This window comes from Xenopus laevis, chromosome 4S, assembly GCF_017654675.1.
Source record: "Xenopus laevis strain J_2021 chromosome 4S, Xenopus_laevis_v10.1, whole genome shotgun sequence".
In the NCBI taxonomy this organism is placed as follows: domain Eukaryota; kingdom Metazoa; phylum Chordata; class Amphibia; order Anura; family Pipidae; genus Xenopus; species Xenopus laevis.
Genome location: NC_054378.1, coordinates 9,310,803 through 9,330,701, shown reverse-complemented (window position 1 = coordinate 9,330,701; position 19,899 = coordinate 9,310,803). Strand labels below are relative to the sequence as shown.

General features: G+C 41.5%; 1 protein-coding gene across 1 annotated transcript; it reads right to left on the bottom strand.

Moving 5' to 3' along the window:
• Positions 1–400: 400 nt before the first annotated feature.
• arl14ep.S (ADP ribosylation factor like GTPase 14 effector protein S homeolog) lies at positions 401–5,948 on the bottom strand. Its single transcript, XM_018260140.2, has 3 exons — positions 5,758–5,948; positions 4,043–4,170; positions 401–1,885 (listed from the first exon to the last, which is right to left on the bottom strand). The coding sequence occupies exons 1-3, from the start codon at positions 5,821–5,823 to the stop codon at positions 1,657–1,659; spliced, it is 423 nt and encodes a 140-aa protein (XP_018115629.2). The 5' UTR covers positions 5,824–5,948; the 3' UTR covers positions 401–1,656.
• Positions 5,949–19,899: the final 13,951 nt, after the last annotated feature.

The window sequence follows — 19,899 nt, the reverse complement described above, 5'->3', positions numbered from 1 at the left end:
ATAAAAAGCTAAATAACTCAAAAACCTTCAATAATAAAATAATAAAACAAATTGCAAATTGTCTCAGTATATCACTCTCTACATCATACTAAAGTTTATCTCAGAGGTGAACAACCCCTTTAATAGTCTCATATTAAAATCAATGCATGGTTGCTAGTGTAATTCGGACCCTAGCAACCAGATGGCTGAAATTGCAAACGGGAGAGCTGCTGAATAAAAAGCGAAATAACTCAAAAACCACAAATAATAAAAAAAAAAAATGAAAACCAATTGCAGAATATCAATCTCTACATCACTACTAAAAGTTAAGTCAAAGATGAACAACCACTTTAAGCAAATATATGTGGTTTTCAATCAATTTGTGGTGCAGGAGATTTCTCTAAATCACAACTTACTAAGCTTGCAGCACATTAGCTTTTATTTGCACGGTAACAAAATAAGGAAATAAAGGATTTATTTTTAATATAAAAAGGCATATGAACAGTGTATAGAAAACCAGAACAGAACCTGGAACAGTACACAAACAATGTTCTTTATACTAGGGATGCACTGAATCCAGGATTCGGTTTGGGATTCCGCCTTTTTCAGCAGGATTCCGCCGAATCCTTCTGCATGGCCGAACCGAATCTGCATATGCAAATTGGGGCGGGGAGAGAAATCGCGTGACTTTTGGTCACAAAACAAGGAAGTAAAAAATGTTTTCCCCTTCCCATGTCTAATTTGCTTATGCAAATTAGGATTCAGTATTCGGCTGAATCTTTCGCAAAGGAGAGATTCCGTGCATCCCTACTTTATACCCAATGAAAATGTCCTTTTTAATTTAGCTTTAGCAGCGCTACAAAAACAACTTCACGGTTTAGCTGCAATATAAGAACAGAACAAAAAAAATTAAAAAACAAGACGACAAAGAAAGCCCATTCCAACTGCATTTTTTTTATCTTCAGAGAAAATTACCGTGAGGGAGAGGAAAAAAAAATGAGGAATGCATTGAATTCACTATTTTGTATGCGGCCGAACCCAGAATCCTTCACGAAGGAATAGCGAACCGAATACGAATCTGCATATGCAAATTAGGGATGGACTTCCTTGATTTGTGACAAAAAGTCATACGATTTCCCTCTCCGCCCCTAATTTGCATATGGAAATTAGGATTTGGTTCGGCCGGGCAGAAGGATTCGGCCGAATCTGAATCCTGCTGAAAAAGGCCGAATCCTGGATCCGGTGCATCCCTAAAAAAATCTTGTCTCATTCTTACCCTTTTTTTCTGCGTCCCCGTAATTGCTTTAGAATTTACTCGTGTGTCTTATTTTAGTAGTTATCTGTTATGGGAAACATAGATGGAGTTCCAGACTCATAGGTTAAGTATTCGTGACCTAGTCTTAGGCCTTCAGCAGTCCATGGTGCTTGTGGTAAAACTCCAACCTTTAGAATATAAGATAATAAAGCTAATCAGTTTGACGATCATCTGCCAGCAAATGTAGGATATTCATTTACTCCTTTAGTAACAGCCTTGTAGAGATGTGGAACATGGCAGCTGGTGGGTGTAAGTCACTGCAACAAGCCTTCTATGTAAAGGATAACAATTGTCTCCTCGGGGGAGATTTCAGGCGATGATGAAGATGAGCCTTGGACTTTTTAAACAGAGACACCTCAAACTCAGCCGACGTGTTTATTGCGGATTGTTTCGCCTCCTTCGATTTCTATCTGTTCGTAAAGCCACTTACGGTCACATCTACATTCGACGCCGCACTTGTTGGAGCCACATTTCTTGCACGCGTAGAAGCAGCCCATACAATCTTCATCCAGGCAGTCGCACAGATCCCTGCCGTTGCAGATAAGAATCCCATTGCCGTCGTACACTTTATTCTTGGAAGCAGCTGTCTGCCTGGAAGGGAGAAAAGATAAAGGAAATGGCACATCACTTGTGCAAAAAAACAGCGCCTAAAATACAGCGGCCCCTTCTCAGGGGCAAAATCGTGTGACGCGGAGACTTCTGCCATGTTTTCTCTTTAGTGGTTCTTTACAGAAATGGTCTGGTCTTTATTCCTAGTGATTCCAGTCGTTTTCCATTTATCACTCCAAACTTCCGTAGCTTTACAACTGCTTCTTTTGAAAACTCCCCCGACATTTTGATAAGTTAGTGTAAACAAGGCTTAATTTGCACAATCCAATGCAATTAATGCAGTGTACGGCTTTGAGCAGTGGAAGTAATTAAAGGGGTGGTTCACCTTTAAGTTAACTTTACTACGTTATAGAATGGCCATTTCGAAGCAACTTTACAATTGGTTTTCATTTTTTATTTTTAAAGTTTTTTAATTATTTGCCTTTTTCTGCTGACTTTTTCCAGCTTTAAAAGGGACCTGTCACCCAAAAAAAAAGAGAAATTGGATTTCATGTTTAATTTGAAAAGGACAGATTTTTCGGTGAAAGTTCCACTTTAAAATGGGGGTCACTGACCCCATCTAAAACAAACTTTAAAGTTACAAACTCTGTAAAGTTACAAACATATTGTTATTGCTACTTTTTATTACTCACCTTTCTATTCAGGCCTCTCCTATTCATATTCCAGTCTCTTATTCAACTCAATGCATGGTTGCTAAGGTAATTTGGACCCTAGCCAACACATTGCTGATATTGCAAACTGTAGAGCTGCTGAATAAAAAGCTAAATGATTCAAAAACCACAAATAATAAAAAATGAAAATCAATTGCAAATTGTCTCAGAATATCACTCTCTACATCATACTAAAAGTTAACTCAAAGGTGAACAACCCCTTTAATTAATGCTGTATGATAATCCATTAAAAGACTGTAAAACTTATTTTCTGAATTTGTCCGGATACTGAAAACAAAAGATTCAGCTGGATATTGAACTGGATCCAAACCCTAAAATGCACACTCAAATTTAAGAATAAAAAAGCATCATCTGTGAACAACTGAACTATAAAGTTGTGTGGCTTTCAGATGTAGTTTAACGGAGAATCTGACAAGTGCTTGTCAAATCCTCTGCCGAATCCTGGATCTGGCGCTTTCCTAAATACTAGGGATGCACCGAATCCAGGATTCTGCCTTTTTCAGCAGGATTTGGATTCGGCCGAATCCTTCTGCCAGGCCGAACCAAATCTACTGTGTATCCTGAGCTTGAATGGCTGCCCCCATGGCTACACAGCAGCTTGTTTATATAAACTATAGTAGTACTTATCTGTTATATACTGTGTATCCTGTGCTTGAATGGCTGCCCCCATGGCTACACAGCAGATTGTTTATATAAACTATAGTAGTACTTATCTGTTATCTACTGTGTATCCTGTGCTTGAATGGCTGCCCCCATGGCTACACAGCAGCTTGTTTATATAAACTATAGTAGTACTTATCTGTTATCTACTGTGTATCCTGTGCTTGAATGGCTGCCCCCATGGCTACACAGCAGCTTGTTTATGTAAACTATAGTAGTACTTATCTGTTATCTACTGTGTATCCTGTGCTTGAATGGCTGCCCCCATGGCTACACAGCAGCTTGTTTATATAAACTATAGTAGTACTTATGTTATCTACTGTGTATCCTGAGCTTGAATGGCTGCCCCCATGGCTACACAGCAGCTTGTTTATATAAACTATAGTAGTACTTATGTTATCTACTGTGTATCCTGTGCTTGAATGGCTGCCCCCATGGCTACACAGCAGCTTGTTTATATAAACTATAGTAGTACTTATCTGTTATCTACTGTGTATCCTGTGCTTGAATGGCTGCCCCCATGGCTACACAGCAGCTTGTTTATCTAAACTATAGTAGTACTTATCTGTTATCTACTGTGTATCCTGTGCTTGAATGGCTGCCCCCATGGCTACACAGCAGCTTATTTATATAAACAATTGTAGTGTTTCTGAAACCAGTTTTACCAGTGCAGGGCAATTTCATTACTTTAAAACTTTTATTATTTATGTTACTGTCCCTTCAACAATGACTTAGCTGCCTTTTTTTTTGGTGTTTACCACTGACTTGCAAACGATGGGGAATGTTTGGCTGGATTAAACACACAAACCCTGAATTAGAAGTAGCGCTTTTTGTTTGCAGACGTCTCTTTTCCCTTTTGCTTGCCTCTGGTGCAAACTCGGTTTGTTTTCCAGGATTCGCAAACTGTAAGGACTTCAGAGCTTTGGCAGCCCGCCCCTGGAAAAAAAACCAAAAAAAAAAACTGAAAAAAGTAATTTTTCTTTTAGCCTTTCTCACATTTTTAATTAAGCACAGCTTGAATGAATCTCCAGGGATTGCAGATAAACGAGAGATACCTTTAGTTTGAAAGAGTATTGTTTATATTTGAGATCTAGTTACGCAGATCTGTGATTATTTCATTTTAATTGTATTGAAGCCCTTCCATGCGCCAGTGGGTTAATGGGAAGCAAGGTCTTTGTATTCTACTGTTATTAGGACTATGAAGATTTTCATTCAAGTAATTAAAAAAATATTTTTTTAAAAAAAGCAAGCATGTCCAGTTGTTTTTTGAATTACTTTGAATCTCCCGACCCGCCACTAACCATTCAGATCAAATAAAGTAAGAACAGATCAGCCAATATTCTGCCCCTGACAGTAAAGGCAAGGCCAGACGTGGCGTTTTTACGTTGCGTTTTTAAAAAAAGAACAGCCAGGCGTAAATACGCATAAACTGCACTACCACTGAAACCAATGGAAAACGTACTATGGCAATTCACACAGCGCGTTTCAAGCTGAAATCCGCCACAGGACGCCAGTATTGGCGTTTTTTTTTTAGCAGAAACGCCAATACGTCAGGAAACTACCAAATCAATAGACTCTATGGGATCTGCACGTTTGAAACCGCACTTTGCGTAAATACGCAGCGTATTTTAAATATGGCGTCCAAATTCTCAATGAGAAGTGCATGTTGGGAAAAGAATCCTACTTGCTGAAAAATGCATGTTGACAGTCGCATGTGGTTTCAGTGGCGTATTTACGCCTGGCTGTTCTTTTTTAAAAACGCAATGCAAAAACGCCACGTCTGGCCTTGCCTTTACTGTCAGGGGCAGAATATTGGCTGATCTGAATGGTTAGTGGCGGGTCGGGAGATGGGAAAGTCCGATCATTCGATGATTCGTACGATCGGATCCACTATTTTGGATTCGACCGAACCCCCAAATCCTAAATTGCATATGCAAACTAGGGGTGGGAAAGTCCTGCTGAAAAAAGCCAAATCCCGAACCGAATCCTGGATTCCCTAAACAATACATTTGTAGCCTTACAGGCCATTTGTTTTTAGAAGGGAGTCCCTTTAAGTAAGATGGGAAGAGTCTGAAGAACAAAGCAAATAAATAAACCACTTCTTTAATACACTTTCATTTTTATGATGTTACTGTTCCTTTTATGCGTAATTCACTCCCACCAGCTGGGCTGCACTGGGAAGGGGATTTCAGCCAATTCATCTTGACCACGCCCATTGCACACTGGCCACTCCCTGTTACGCCCTATAACACCCCCCCAGCCACAGAGGTAAATGTGAATGGGTTTCAGGCTTCTACTATTCATTTATTTGCACTTTATAAAGAGTGGTAGGTAGACTGGGATGTTCCAGGTGGGAAGAGAGGGGCCAAAACCATGAAAATTAAAGTGTGAAACCCCCCCTCTCCTCGTGTCTTGGCACCGCCCCGATTATGATGAGGATTTGTCTATACAGGAATGAAAACGTATGAGTGACGGTGATTATCCCTCATGAGCGACTGATTTACCCCAAAATCCTCTGTTTACCTTCCCTTGATACTTCTTCCCTCCCTGTGTGCTCCCTCCTGCACTCTGTTCCCGCGTCGCCGCCATGTTTGCCAGCCGACCGTCGACTTCCGCGACGCACTCGCTAAACAAGAACCATAGAGACAAATGAACTCCTACGAGAGCGTGGGGATAAACCGGCCGGCGGGTTCGGCGCCTCCAGACTGTCTGTGAATGCACGACTCTATGATCTCGGCGGAGAGTTACCATGGCAACCATTAAAGCGCTCTGTTGTTTTTTCCTGCGTTGTGTGTTTGTGTGTGTGTGAGAGAGAAGTCATTTGTTTTCAAGCTAATAAAATCATAGGGACGCTAATTAAAAGCTGGGGGTAAATTTAGGGCTGACCAAACTGCAGGAGAACTCCAAAATCTCACTGACAGCTGTTATTGGGCTACAACTCCCAGGCTACAACTCCCAGCACCCATCCCAATATTATGTACCATCTTAAAGGGGTTTCACCTTGGACGTAACTTTTAGTATGTTATAGAACAAACCTCCCAACATTTTGAAAAGAGGGACGATTAGGGTTGCCACCACCTTTTCGGGGAAAAAAATACAGACCTTCCTATATTTTTGCCATTTTTCCCTATTAATAACATTGGCATCAAGCATCATTTTTACCAGCCAGGTGGCAACCATAGGGACAAATAGGGTTGCCACCTGGCCGGTAGAAATGATGGTTAATCTCAATTAGGGTTGCCACCTTTTCTGGAAAAAAATACCGGCCTTCCTGTGTATTTATCTTTTTTCCCCTATTAATAACATTGGAATCAGCCATCATTTTTACCGGCCAGGCCTGTAAAATATCGGCCATGTGGCAACCGTAATACCAATGTTATTAAAGGAAAACTATACTCCAAACAATGTAGGTCTCTATAAAAATATATTGCATAAAACAGCTCATATGTAAAACCCTGCTTCATGTAAGCCATTTTCATAATAATATACTTTTCTAGTAGTATGTGCCATTGGGTAATCATATATAGAAAACTGCCATTTTAAAAAAATAAGGGCCGTCCCCTGTGATCGTATGATTCACGGTGCACACAAACATACCAAACAAACCATACTTGTTAGGTCACATGAGCCAATTAACAGAAACAGAGTTGTGTCTTTTGTTTCACATAGAAGAAAATACTTCAGCAGCACTCCGATTATGGTGAAAAAATTGGTACTTTATTCGTGCCTCAAGCTAAGCGACGTTTTGAGCTTTTCCAGCCCTTTATCAAGCTTGCAAAGAGCGGTGAGAGTGTGTGTGTAGCACTAATTTGTGTTTGTTGTGTCTTTTGTTTCAACACTTCTTCCTGTTACAGTTAGAGTTGTAGTATTTCTGGTCAGGTGATCTCTGAGGCAGCACACAGACCATCACGAAATGGTGGCTCAAGGCAAGAGATGTAAAAGGGCAACATTTACTTACGTATATAGACCAGTTTGGTAAGATTCTTTAATATGCCACTTAATTTGATGTAAACTATCTGTTGCTTAAAGGGCAAAATAGAATGTAAAGTCTAAAATAGAATAAGGCTAGAAATGCTGTATTTTGTATACTAAACATAAACATGAACTTACTGCACCACAAGCCTAATCAAACAAATGATTTATGCTTTCAAAGTTGGCCACAGGGGGTCACCATATTGTAACTTTGTTATACATCTTTGCAAGACTAAGACTGTGCACATGCTCAGTGTGGTCTGGGCTGCTTAGGGATCGTCATAAACAAAGCTGCCTGAGTTCTGCATAGCTGGGAAGTAAGTCTCCCCCTGCTGTTCATAAGAATGATTGTTTCCCTGCTCAGCAGTTAGGGACCATCTGACAATTCCTATCCACAGCAGTAAATGAAGGGAGAATTTCACTGCATACAGTCAGGTTTCTTATAAAAACGGGACACATTTTTCAATAAAAGTATATTGGAGATAGGTTTCTTTTTCATTAAAGAAAGTAAAAATGGGATTTTATTTTTTTGCCTTTACAAGCCCTTTAAGTATTGATTTTGGGGGTATAGTTTTCCTTTAATAGGGAACAAAGATAAATATATAGTAAGGCCGGTATTTTTTTCCAGAGAAGGTGGTAACACTAGGGAAAAAAAGTTTCAGCGTGCAAAATATTTTTGACCACACCTGTTTTGTGGCCACACCGCCTAATTACCATGTTCATTTTACAAAATTATGCAGGTTATGTGTTTGAATGTACTTCTTTTTTCAGTTATTACATTTTTGCTAATGAAGGCGAATTGCCCTTTAAGCTGTGAGTCTAAAGCTGGCCATAGACGCAAAGATCCGATGGTACGAATCCTCGATTCGTACGTTTTTCGAATCGTGTTCTGAGAGTCTGTCGCGCCATGCCGATCGGTCGTTCAGACGATCGGACAGGTTAGAAAATTTCTGTCGGCTGCCGATAATATCTCTCCGTGTATTGCCGATCTGACTGTCACCAGCTTTTGTCGGACATAACTTTCGTATGATTGCTGTCAGGGGCAGAACTTCGGCTGATCTGTTCTTTTACTACTTTATTTGATCGGAATGGTTAGTGGCAGGTCGGGAGATGGGGAAGTCCAATAATTCCGATCGTTCAAGGATCTTTGCATCTATAGCCAGCTTTACTTCTCCCAAGGGACCTGTTATCTTATATTGTTACAATTACTTATTTGCTTATCTAGAAATTGTTACAAAAGTATCTTATCTGCAGCTGTGGCTATTCTGGGCTCTCTGCCAGAAGCCAATTAAGTTAGAAACTTTGTTTCTTTTTCTAGCTGTTCAGTGTGGAGATAATCAGGACTTTCCAGTTCAAACGAGGGACTGCGGGTTGAGCTGTCAAAATCGGGACTGACCCTCTAAAAACGGGACAGTTGGGAGGTATGAAATACCCAGTTCCTGCCAATTCTGCAATTGGTCTTTATTATTTATAGTTTTTGAGTTATTGGCTTTTTTCTTTTACCTCTTTTCAGCTTTCAAATGGGGGTCACTGATCCCATCTATAAAACAGATGCTCTGTAAGGCTACAATTGTATTGTTATTGCTCATTTATTACTCGTCTTTCTATACAGACTCTCTCTCCTATTCATATTCCAGTCTCTTATTCAAGTCAGTGCATGGTTGTTAGGGGAATTTGGACTCTAGCCACCAGATGGCTGAAATTACAAACTGGAGAGCTGCTGAATAAAAAGCTAAATAACTCAAAAACCACAAATAATAAAAAATGAAAACCAATATCCCTCTCTGCATCATACTAAAAGTTTATTTAAAGGCGAACAACCCATGAAAAATAATTCTGATATCCTATTTAAAGTAAGGTACAAGCAATGACACAAATCAACTAAAAACTAAGAACTGTATATGTAACTGAGAAACGGCATTGTTGTATGTCGGAGCTTCTTATATAACAGGTTTCCAGATAATAGGTCCAATACCTAGTGGCAAACCAAACCCCTGCTGTGGCATAGACCTTACAGTGTTGCAGACGAGCAGCTGTTCACTGTCCAGTATTGAAAGTGATTTAAGGGGTTGTGCACCTTTAAATGAACTTTTAATATAATGCAGTGAGTGATATTTCTAGACAGTTTGCATTATGTAATTTTTTATTATTCGTGGGTTTTCTAATTATTTCGTTCTTTGCACTTCGGTTAGGAATTTCAGTAGCTATATAGTTGCTACCGTTAAAATTACCCTAGCAACCAGGCAGTGGTTTGAATGAGACACCGGGAGATGAATAGGAGGTGGACTGAGTAGAGTAGAGTAAGAAAAAGTAATAATAAAACTGCATCACAGAGGAATTGTCTTTTGGGAAGGGTCAGTGACCCCCATTAAAAAGCTGGAAAAAGTCAGAAGTGGGCAGATCATTCAAAAAATATAAAAAAAAGAAAAAACAAAGACGGCAAAAGTGCACCTGGTTTTTATACAACCAAAACTTGACTCCAAGGCTGGAATTCAAAAATAAGCACCTGCTTTGAGGCCACTGAGAGCAACATCCAAAGGGTTGGAGAACAACATGTTACTCACGAGCTACTGGTTGGGGATCACTGTTCTATAGCAAACTAAAGGTTAACTTAAAAGTGAATTTCTCCTTTACAAAATAGCCAAAAGGAATGGCCAGATTTGTAAAGAAGTCAGGACTGTGACACAGGATTGTTGTATCAAACCTAAATATGATATTATAGATTTTGAGCTAAAACAACTGGTGGAGTTGTAGGCTGGTGGTGTGCTGCATGTAGTTTTATATTCTACCACCAGATGGTGGCAAAAGCCAGGAAAACACCTTTTGGTTTAAAGATTCTTATTCCAAATTCATTTTGATGCTTTTATCACTATATATATATATTTTTTAATTATTTTTTAATGTAACTCGTTATGTATTAAGTTTTTACTATTTACAGTATTTTAAAGTATCCAACACAAGCTATTACATACTAATACAAGACAAATAAAAGAATGTTAAAGTGACTTTGGGTCTGACCACGCGCCAAGCCTGACCTAGGAGGGAGGATTACTGGGCACAAGGAGGAAGATCATGGCCACTCGCACTGCCATAGGCACCCCAGGATGGTGGCATTTTTAGAGAGGAAATAAATGGATATGGGGTAAGTGATCAAATGGGTGGTTCAATTAAGGTATTAAAAGAACAGCAGTCTCCCACTGATATCCTCAGATCGGCAATACATGCTGAGATATTATCTGTAGCCGACCCAACCTGTCCAAACGACTGAACGAATGATCGTCATGGCACGAAAAATGTTGAGGAACTCCACACACGGCCCGAAAATCGTATGAAACAAAGATTTGTACGATCATATCTACACGTCTATGGCCAGCTTTAGTCTTAAGGTGGCCATAGACGCAAAGATCCTATCGTACAAATTGAGGATTCGTACGATTTTCGGAGAGTCCCGTCATTTTTTGTCCGACGGAGATCGTTCGTTTGGTCGATCGTACAGGTTTTATTTTGTCCTGACCGATCCCGCCGGAGCCCATTGCACATCGTAATCCGATTGTTTGGCCATAGGGCCGAACGTTCAGATTACCCCCGATATAGCCATGCCCGTTAGTGGCATTTCGGGGAAAGATCAGCTCGTTTAGCGATATCGGGATCTTTTCGTCTATGGCCACCTATAGAGACTGTAGGCCTCATGTTTTGCAACGGTTTAGCATCCAATCAGCAACTAGCTGTGAACAGTCTACTGCAAGTTAGAAACTGAACGCAAATCTCTGATTGCAATGGTTTGCTGCACTGGTGTAAATCTGCCCAGTGTTTGCGAATGACCCGCGTCTGTTCATGTGATATATTTCCCTTCTCATAATAAAACATCAACAAAAACAATGACATCACTTTTTCAATGTTCAATTAAGTTCTTTTTAATTTCCTTCCTGCCCCCCCCCCCAGTAATTAGATGTTGAATAATCACTGAAATTGTGGGTGTGAACAATGGCTCATATTTCTCTTAAATATTTGTTGGCCGTACCTGCTGCAATGGGTGCCAGGCACAATAGAAAACCTTCTCCCTATAAATAAAGGGCTTGTTCGTGTGTAGGTTGTTGCTATAGAATTTAATAGGCCAAATTGTCCCACAGCTGACATTTTTGCCAGGTCTAAAAGACGTTAGTTCATCCACGTCAAGGCTTTCCCACAGGTTGAGTTTCACTTGAAGGTCAAGTTATAGATTTAAAACACAAGATATAATTTAGGCATACTTTTGATAACCAAAAAAAAGAGTTTTAAACCCATAGCCCTCTTCTATAGAAGCTCCCAAATTGTGATTCTATCCTCCGTAGGGTTTTCCAAAGCTACAGTATGTGTGTAGATAGGGTCAGCTTGAAGGCCAGATACATGGAACTAATACATTTTTGCCTCCCTAGATATCAGAGTGAAAGCCAATAAGGGGTGGAACTATAGCAGGGTGACCAAGAAGATGATGTTTTATATATGTTATATATTGTTATGGACCAAGAGGCGCCTTGAGTAAATGGTGACTCAACTAATTGAGAAGGGGGTTCACGTATCAAACTAATTACAGTGTGTGATTATGAATACACAACTATCTGAGTGCATGAATGAGTTGTTGAGTCTCTTTTGGAATAGATTTATAACATCCTCTATTACCTGGGGTGGGGGTTATTTTAAGCAATGACATTTCTTCCTTCTTCAAAGCCCCAGCATCCATCCGGGAAACAATGAAATTAGCGTCTACATTTCAGGAGGAGCACAATAGAAGGGGATGGCAAAACAGAAAGCCGTATGGATCAGTTACGTCCAATAAGCTCAGTTGCGGTCCTCCTACATTGGTCGCAGTCAGTTAAATGAATAATCCCATTTATTAAAGGTACTTGCACCAACACGTGCTCCATGTACTTTCTTGCAGTTGCACTTGGCAGATTTACAACTCTCGTTTTCCTTTGCAACTAAGAACTAGCTTTTGCCTAACGTGCTCTCTGTGTGCCTGTGTAACTTTTTTATACAGGAGGATCATGGCCAGCTGATCTGAGAATACTTGTGGTCCAGGGCTGGCTCCAAAACTAAATGGGAAGAACAAAGCCCACTTTGAGCTGTTCCACCTAAAGCCACACTACATCTTTTTGAGTCTATAATTTTTTTTCAAAAGCAGCTTTTATGGTTCAATATATAAAGAGGGAGAAACCCAATGTAAAAATAAAAGAGAAAGGGCACAGGGAAACCAGAGATTGGAGAAAGGACACAATGTATTTACAAGAGAAAGAAAGGAAAAAAAGTCAAAAGAAGGAGCAGAGCATTTAAAAAAGAAATAACAGGAAAAAATTAAGAAACAAAAAAACCCCAATAATAAAGAACACAAAAACTCTGTTTAATACTTTAATGCTTCAATAATATGACACTTACCCATCAAGAAGTAGAAAAAATCAATCATGTTTGTGTTATTGTGTAGTAACAGAAAAACAACTGAATCTATTAAACTACTTCCCACCCTAGTGCCAATGAAGAATATCTTTCCTTATATATATATATATATTATCTTTCCTTAGGTGCCAAAAGCCTCAGAGATTAATCCTACGGCACAAGCCAAGGCACAGTCACCCTTCATTAACTCCAAGATAACCCTCATTTTTCGCAAATTATTTTAGCAGGGTCATTTGTCACCAGAATGTACAGAACGCATTTTATTTATGATTTGTTTCCTTTTCAATAAGCTTTTTGGGTTTCTGACAAAAGGTGTCAAGAAAAACAAAAAAGTTCATTCATTCAACGTTTCGGTCCCACACAGGAACCTTTATCAAGGTAAAGGCTCCTGTGTGGGACCGAAACGTTGGATGAATAAACCTTTTTGAAAAAGTAACTGACGTTTTGGCTAGCCTTCTAACCTTTCTCAAAGTGACTTTGAGAAAGGCTAGAAGGCTAGCCGAAACATCAGTTACTTTCTCATCTTAATAAATTTCACCAATTTTGCATTTCAAGACCTGTGAGTGCTCGCCTTCTTCTGGATATTCTACTATTTTTGCTGTTAGCACCCAGGCACCAAACACACTCTACACGAGTAGTGCCGGCCACATACGGATATAGATATATATATATATATCCTACATTAGAGTCCTGTGCGGGTCCATTTTTTGGGACCCGGACCCAACCCGTACCCGCAACCTGCAACCCGGACCCGCAATCCACATTCTTACCCGCTTGGACCCGCTACCCGACCCTACCTGCAAGTACCTTATCCGCAACCCAGACTCCCGACCCGCTGACCATCAAGAATCAGGAAGTCATTGTAAACCCGGAAGTGACATCATCGGAAGTAGACGTGATCAGAAAAAAAGGAGTGAATATTGATATTGAGAAGACCCGTGACCCGCAAACCCGCAGAACCGCCAACCCACGGGTATACCCGCACCTGGAAATTCTAAACGCAACTCGCAGGGTACCGCAGGTTTTTGTGGGTAACCCGCGGGTACCCGACTCGCTGCAGGACTCTATCCTACATAACCCAACAGTTGTTGCTAAACTACAGTTCCCATCATCCCCTGCAGGCACAAAGTGTTGACATTCCTGGTTGATATTGTTTAATAGAAACAAATGTGTGCAATCACTTTTCCACTTGAATGGAAGCAAAGTATGTTTGTAAGTGTTAACACAACATAACAGCTGCTCCTATTAATTGCTTGTTATTAACCCGAGGTCACATCACTTGGCACGCTTGGTGAGCTTCATTTACTGCTTAGAGCACAACAGGAGGCGAGCGGCTGATTTATTGATGAGATTTTGCCCCTAGGTGTATTGTTTTAGAATCACAAGTCTGGAATGGGAGAGTGGTTACAAATATGCACCGTTTCCTCCAGCACCGGCTAAATCTCTGCGGCTTCTCGTTACTAACAGGTATCGATAAAGCACCGACATATTCCGCAGTGCTGTATAACAGAAGGGTGTACACATAAAAACATGCTACTTACACACAGCACAGGCATAGAGAGACCTACTCCAAGTGGGCAAGGGCCACATTTGGACTCTAATATGATGCCTAAGGCTCTTACAGACGAGCTGCGCTCCCCTGCGTTCCGTTTTTATGCGTTCATGGAGCGCAGGACTAGATGCATTCAGTTTTTTTCAATGGGGCTGTACTCACACAGGCGCATGTAGGCAAGGAACGCAGGTTGGGACGCAACATGCATATTTCCTGCGTTCGGAGCCTACATGCGCCTGTGTGAGACGCATTCAGTTTTTTTCAATGGGGCTCTACTCACACAGGCGCATGTAGGCGCCGAACGCAGGTTGGGATGCAACATGCTGCATATTTCCTGCGTTCGGCGCCTACATGCGCCTGTGTGAGTACTGCTTAAAATGAGCAGTTTCTAATGTAAAGGAGGTGGGGTATTTAATACTCATTGTGCAAGGGAGCTGGTGCAAATAAAAAGGGTGGGGCTATGGCACGATGGACAGGTCAAGGGCAAATTATGGTGAGATCAGGGAAGAGAAAAGGTAAAATTGTAAAATTTACTTCCATAAAAAAACAAATGCTCTGTAAAGCTACAAATGTATTATTGTTATTGCTACTTTTTATTAGTAGTCTTTCTATTTGGTCCTCTCCTATTCATATTCCAGTCTCTTTTTCAATGCATGGTTGCTAGGGTAATTTGGACCCCAGCAACCAGATGGCTGAAATTGCTGGATAGCTGCCAAACTAAAAGCTAGATAACTAACTAGACACAAATAATAAAAATTGAAAACCAATTCAAATTGTCTCTGACACAAAGATATTGATTATTCTGCCTCTGATCATTTGGCTGCATAAAGGGGAAGTGAAACAGAACAATGTGCGTTTGTTTCAGAGAAACAAGCCGGATAATAAATAGTTCAGCTCTTGTGTTAAACAAGCTGAGGCGTGACGCCCCCAACAAGAATTCGTTAAACGTATCGGTCAGATCCATTTCATATTCCACAAAAGGCACCGGCGGATGGGCAGGAATAAAGCGGTAGCTGCTCAACAACGTTGTTCATTAGGTAATTAGAGCGTTGCTCATTATAGACTGTCTGTTTGCACAAGGTGGAGACCGAGTTGCTAACAGTCTCATTTGTCTTGCAGTCAGTGATACAATGGCTGGCCTGAGTATAATTCCCTGCTGCAGTCTCCCATGAACAAGCTGCTAGTTTCTTACAAGCAGAAAATACAATTTTCCATAAAAAATGTAAAAAAAAAAAAGCGAGGAAACGTAAGTATGCAAACACTTTAATGAGGCTTTTATTATAGATAGTGATGGGCGAATTTATTCGCCAGGTGCAAATTCGCGGCGAATTCCCACAATTCACTGCAAATAAATTTGCGAAACTGCCGTGAAAATTCGCCACTGTCCAAAAAACAAATTTTTCACAGTTTTCGCGAATTTTCCGGCGAAGCAAAACGGCCCAAATTCGCCCATCACTAATTATAGATGAGCGAGTTCTGCTTGAGATAGAATGGGCTGATTTAGAGGAATGATATAATCACTGTTTGGATGGCTCAGAGGGGAGAGAAATCAATTCAACTCAAATAAACACATTATAGATGCAAGTGTAATTTTTGGCGAATCGACAAAACGGGAGTCGTAACTCAGGGTCATGAATCAGAGGCTTTGGGGAGCGGAGGCAGAATCGGCGTTAGGGCTCTTACACATGGCCGTTTTTACTTGCGCTCCCCTGCGTTGCACTTTCTTCCTTTCAGCTGCAGGGGAGCGCAGGAGTAGACGCAGTCAATTATTTTGAAGGGGGCTGTACTCACACAGACGCATGTAAGCGCCAAACTCAGGTGAAGTTGCATTTCACCTGCGTTCGGCGCATACATGCGTCTGTGTGAGTACAGCCCCTTTCAAAATAATTGACTGCGTCTACTCCTGCGCTCCCCTGCGGCTGAACGGAAGAAAGCGCAACGCAGGGGAGCGCAAGTAAAAACGGCCGTGTGTTAGAGCCCTTAGCTTTTGGTTCTTTTGTGCTTCCATAAGTCAGTTCTGGTTGGTTGCTGCGGGTTGTTACCCAAGGGTAAAATGACAGTACTTTTGTGACTTTATATCAACAGGGAAGCAATGACAACTGAATCCTGTCGCTCCCAACATTTGAAAAACGAAAAGAGGGACAAAAACCTGTGCCACAATTTTTTTGGCCAAACTATACATAGTTATCACATCTCCCCTTAAAGGTACACTAAACCCTAATGTACTGCACTGCTCATTCACAATTTACCCAGCTGTTGCTGAACTACAAATCCCGGCATTCTTTAAAGTGTTATCAAGGTTAATGCTGGGAGATATAGTCCAGCAACATTGAGGCTGTATTCTTAAAGCAATATCACACAATAAATCAATTTGACAGCCCCTCGGCTGCATGAATATGTGAAATAACCTTCCAACGAGAATTCCACCTGATCCATGTAACTCCCTAATTGGAAAATATTTTTCCCAGAACTGAACAATTCTGCCCTTTATCCCCATGTCTGATTCCAGTGTCACATAATGAAGCCAAAATGGCACAATAATCTTTGTTTATAACAGGCAAGATGCCTGACACAATAAGCATTCTCATTGGTCAATTCTCTTGCATCCATAATGACGTTTTTGGTCAGTGGATTTCAGATTGGTGAATTGTTTTCCATGAATAATGGACTTTCTAGAGAACGAGGAGGTGCAGTGGGACAACTTTACGGTTGGGTTAAATGTCCCTTTAAGCACCTCTTCTCCAGTATATCTGATCCCATTTTGGCCAGCCTTTCCTCCTATCCTTCCATTCCCTTTATCAGCTTAGTTGCCATTCTCTGTACTTTCTCTATTTCATTAGTGTCTTGTTTGAGCACTGGAGACTGAAACTGCGCAGCATTTTATTGATGGGGCCTTGTTAGTGCTGTGTTGCCTCTAAGAACCCCTTTTGGCCTCCCATACTATATATATTCCACACATTTTCTAGATATTTGAATAGACATAAATGTTATTTACTGTACATCAGACTTTAAAGTGGCAGAGGCACCTTCCCCGTACCCTGAGCACATAAGAGGGATTGTGCGGTGCTGATATACAAATTAAGCAAAGCAATTAACTGTCAATCTGTCCCGGTGATTTACCTTCAGCAGCAGATTAATGTCTGTGCGTCTGTCATGGAAAGTGGTTCTGTTGCCTGGGTGCTGTCAGAACTCTCAGTCTTTCTCTATGAAGGAGGGAATGGAGACAATTTATGTCTCTCTCCGTGCTGGAATGCCTATTGGTTGCTGGATTAGGTTTCTCGCTTACAATACACTTGGCACTGGGCTACTGTGCTGGCAATCAAATCAAATAGTTGGTCGGTGGAATCCAAACTTTATTTATCAGGCCCTCCCTGTTGTTATAACATTTAAACTACACTAACTCATTCAGCCTAGTGATAAAATAATCATGGACTGGGGAAGCATTGATTCCTATAAACAGAGGTCTGGCTGGTGTCCAGTGCTGGATACAATTAACCAACAAACAGTCCTGCTCCCTCCTACTGCATTGGAGGATCCCAGAGAGAAGGATGCATAGAATGCCAGTCTCAAAGTTGGAGCAGGACCTGGTATAAAAATTTTCCATCTAGGACCCCCTGGCTGCTCACAACCCCACCCGCACCCCATGCACCCTCAGCTGCTTGCACCACCCACATAGCACGTCACCATTCCACCCCACCACGGCTGTCACCACCTGCTCCTGTGCAATCTTCTTTACTAGCCACTGGGCCTGAGTTGGAATAAACTGAATTTGAAGGTTGCAGCCCATAGCCAGAATTTTTAAATAGGGGTGATAAGTGCAGAGCCTGGTTCTAAGATTTTTGCACCATGCCCCAGACTAAGCACCCAAGACTAGCGATGGGCGAATAAATTCGCCAGGCGCAAAATCGGGGGGAATTTCATGTTTCCCAAAATTCATGAAATTGCGGTGGTATATCTTTTGGAAAAAATCAGCTGCAAAAAAAAGTTTTGTGATGCATCAAAATGATTTGGACGCCCATCGACTTTAATGCATTTGGACAAAATAGGCGCGCTTACAAAAATTGTCGCGGGCGTCGAAATTGACGTGCGTCAAAATAATTTTGACACCCATTGACTTCACTGACTTTTCGGAATTTTTTGTCGCTTTGTGGGAAATTCGTGAGTTTCTCAGGACAAATTTGCCCATCACTACCCAAGTTAGGGAGCACCAAGCTTAAGAGTATTGGCATCTAAGTCAATATCACTTAGCCCAGGACCCTACTTGCCTGACTACACCACCCCAAGGTTCATGCACCCTGCACCTCCACCAGACCACATGCCTCCTGTTAGCCCAACCCATCCAGACGCCCTCCCCAATGCTCACTCCCCCCACCACTCTCTCTTCTCTCCCTTCTCCTAATTACTCCGCCCTTCCAATCTTGCTCCAATCTCTCAGTAGGCACATGCCTACCCCTGGTGCCGACCCTGGCCCTCTACTTACCACTTTTCTACAGCAGCCGCTGAGTTCAGGTATTCCTTGTACCCAACAATGCTGTGCTCTGCACCTTGCACCGTATTCTAAAAGGTGTGAAATGCACCATGACCTGGACTCAGTACTATGTGAATTAGGACTAAGGGGTCTTGTATTGCACCCTATAGTGTTTTGGGGTCCAGATATATACATATTTAAAAGACCCTTTGTGCTTGCCTCTCCAACTGAGCTTCAGAGACTGAAGAAATGGCTTATACAAGAGCTCTGGGTCTAATAAATCTTCACAACCAATTAGGGATGCACCAAATCCAGGATTCAGTTCGGAATTCGGTCAGGATTCTGCTTTTTTCAGCAGGATTCGGATTCGGCCTGAGTCCTTCTGCCCGGCCAAATCCGAATCATAATTTGCATATGCAAATTAGGGTCTGGGAGGGAAATCGCGTGACTTTTTGTCACAAAACAAGGAAGTAAAAAAACGTTTTCCACTCCCCAACCGTAATTTGCATATGCAAATTAGTATCCGGTTCGGTATTCGGCCGAATCTTACGCAAAGGATTTGGGGGTTTATGCCGAATCCAAAATAGTGGATTCGGTGCATCCCTACTAGTGATGTGTGGGCCGACCCGAGGCCTACGGGACCCGGGGGTCGGGCGAGTTCAGGCCTTCCCCTGGACAAAATGCGCAGGTCGCGGGTCGAGCTCTTCTCCTGCTCTCCCCGCCAGCGACCTAGTACTGCAGGCTTCCGGCGCCAGAATTTATAGACTTCCGCCTGCCCCGCCCCTTTTGTGACATCACTGCGGGGCCGGTCGGGTGTGGGTCTATAAATAAAGGGGAGTAGCGGGCCCGGGTCGGATGCGGGTAGGGAGTGGGCGGGTTAGAGTCGGGTGCGGGTCAAGGGATTCTCGACCAACACATCAGTTACAGTATCCCTACAAGTTGCTCGCTTCTAAACAAGTGGCCTAACAACAAATAGGAACAAATATGATTTTTCCTGTCCTTTCATTTTAACCCACAGAAACGGCCCTTGAAACTGAGTGTATATATATATATTGTAAAATGACCTTTTAGAGTGTTTATGGTCTAAGCCAATTTGCAGCTGGTTTTAATTTTTCTTAGTTGTGGTTTTTGAATTATTAAACATTTTGCTCTTTCAATTGGAATATAAACCATACTCTGCTATGGTTACACTTACCCTACCACAACCCGGCAGGGGTTTAAATGACACAGTAAGGGATGTATA

What these genes read in the sequence shown, in the direction of transcription:
- arl14ep.S (XM_018260140.2), bottom strand. Translation starts at nt 5,823, where the DNA reads ATGGCGGCGACGCGGGAACAGAGTGCAGGAGGGAGCACACAGGGAGGG. An exon ending in GGAAGAAGTATCAAGGGAAG is followed by an intron (nt 4,171 to 5,757) that starts GTAAACAGAGGA and finishes TTTTTTTTCCAG; the next exon opens with GGGCGGGCTGCCAAAGCTCT. An exon ending in AGCGCTACTTCTAATTCAGG is followed by an intron (nt 1,886 to 4,042) that starts GTTTGTGTGTTT and finishes TCTCCCTTCCAG; the next exon opens with GCAGACAGCTGCTTCCAAGA.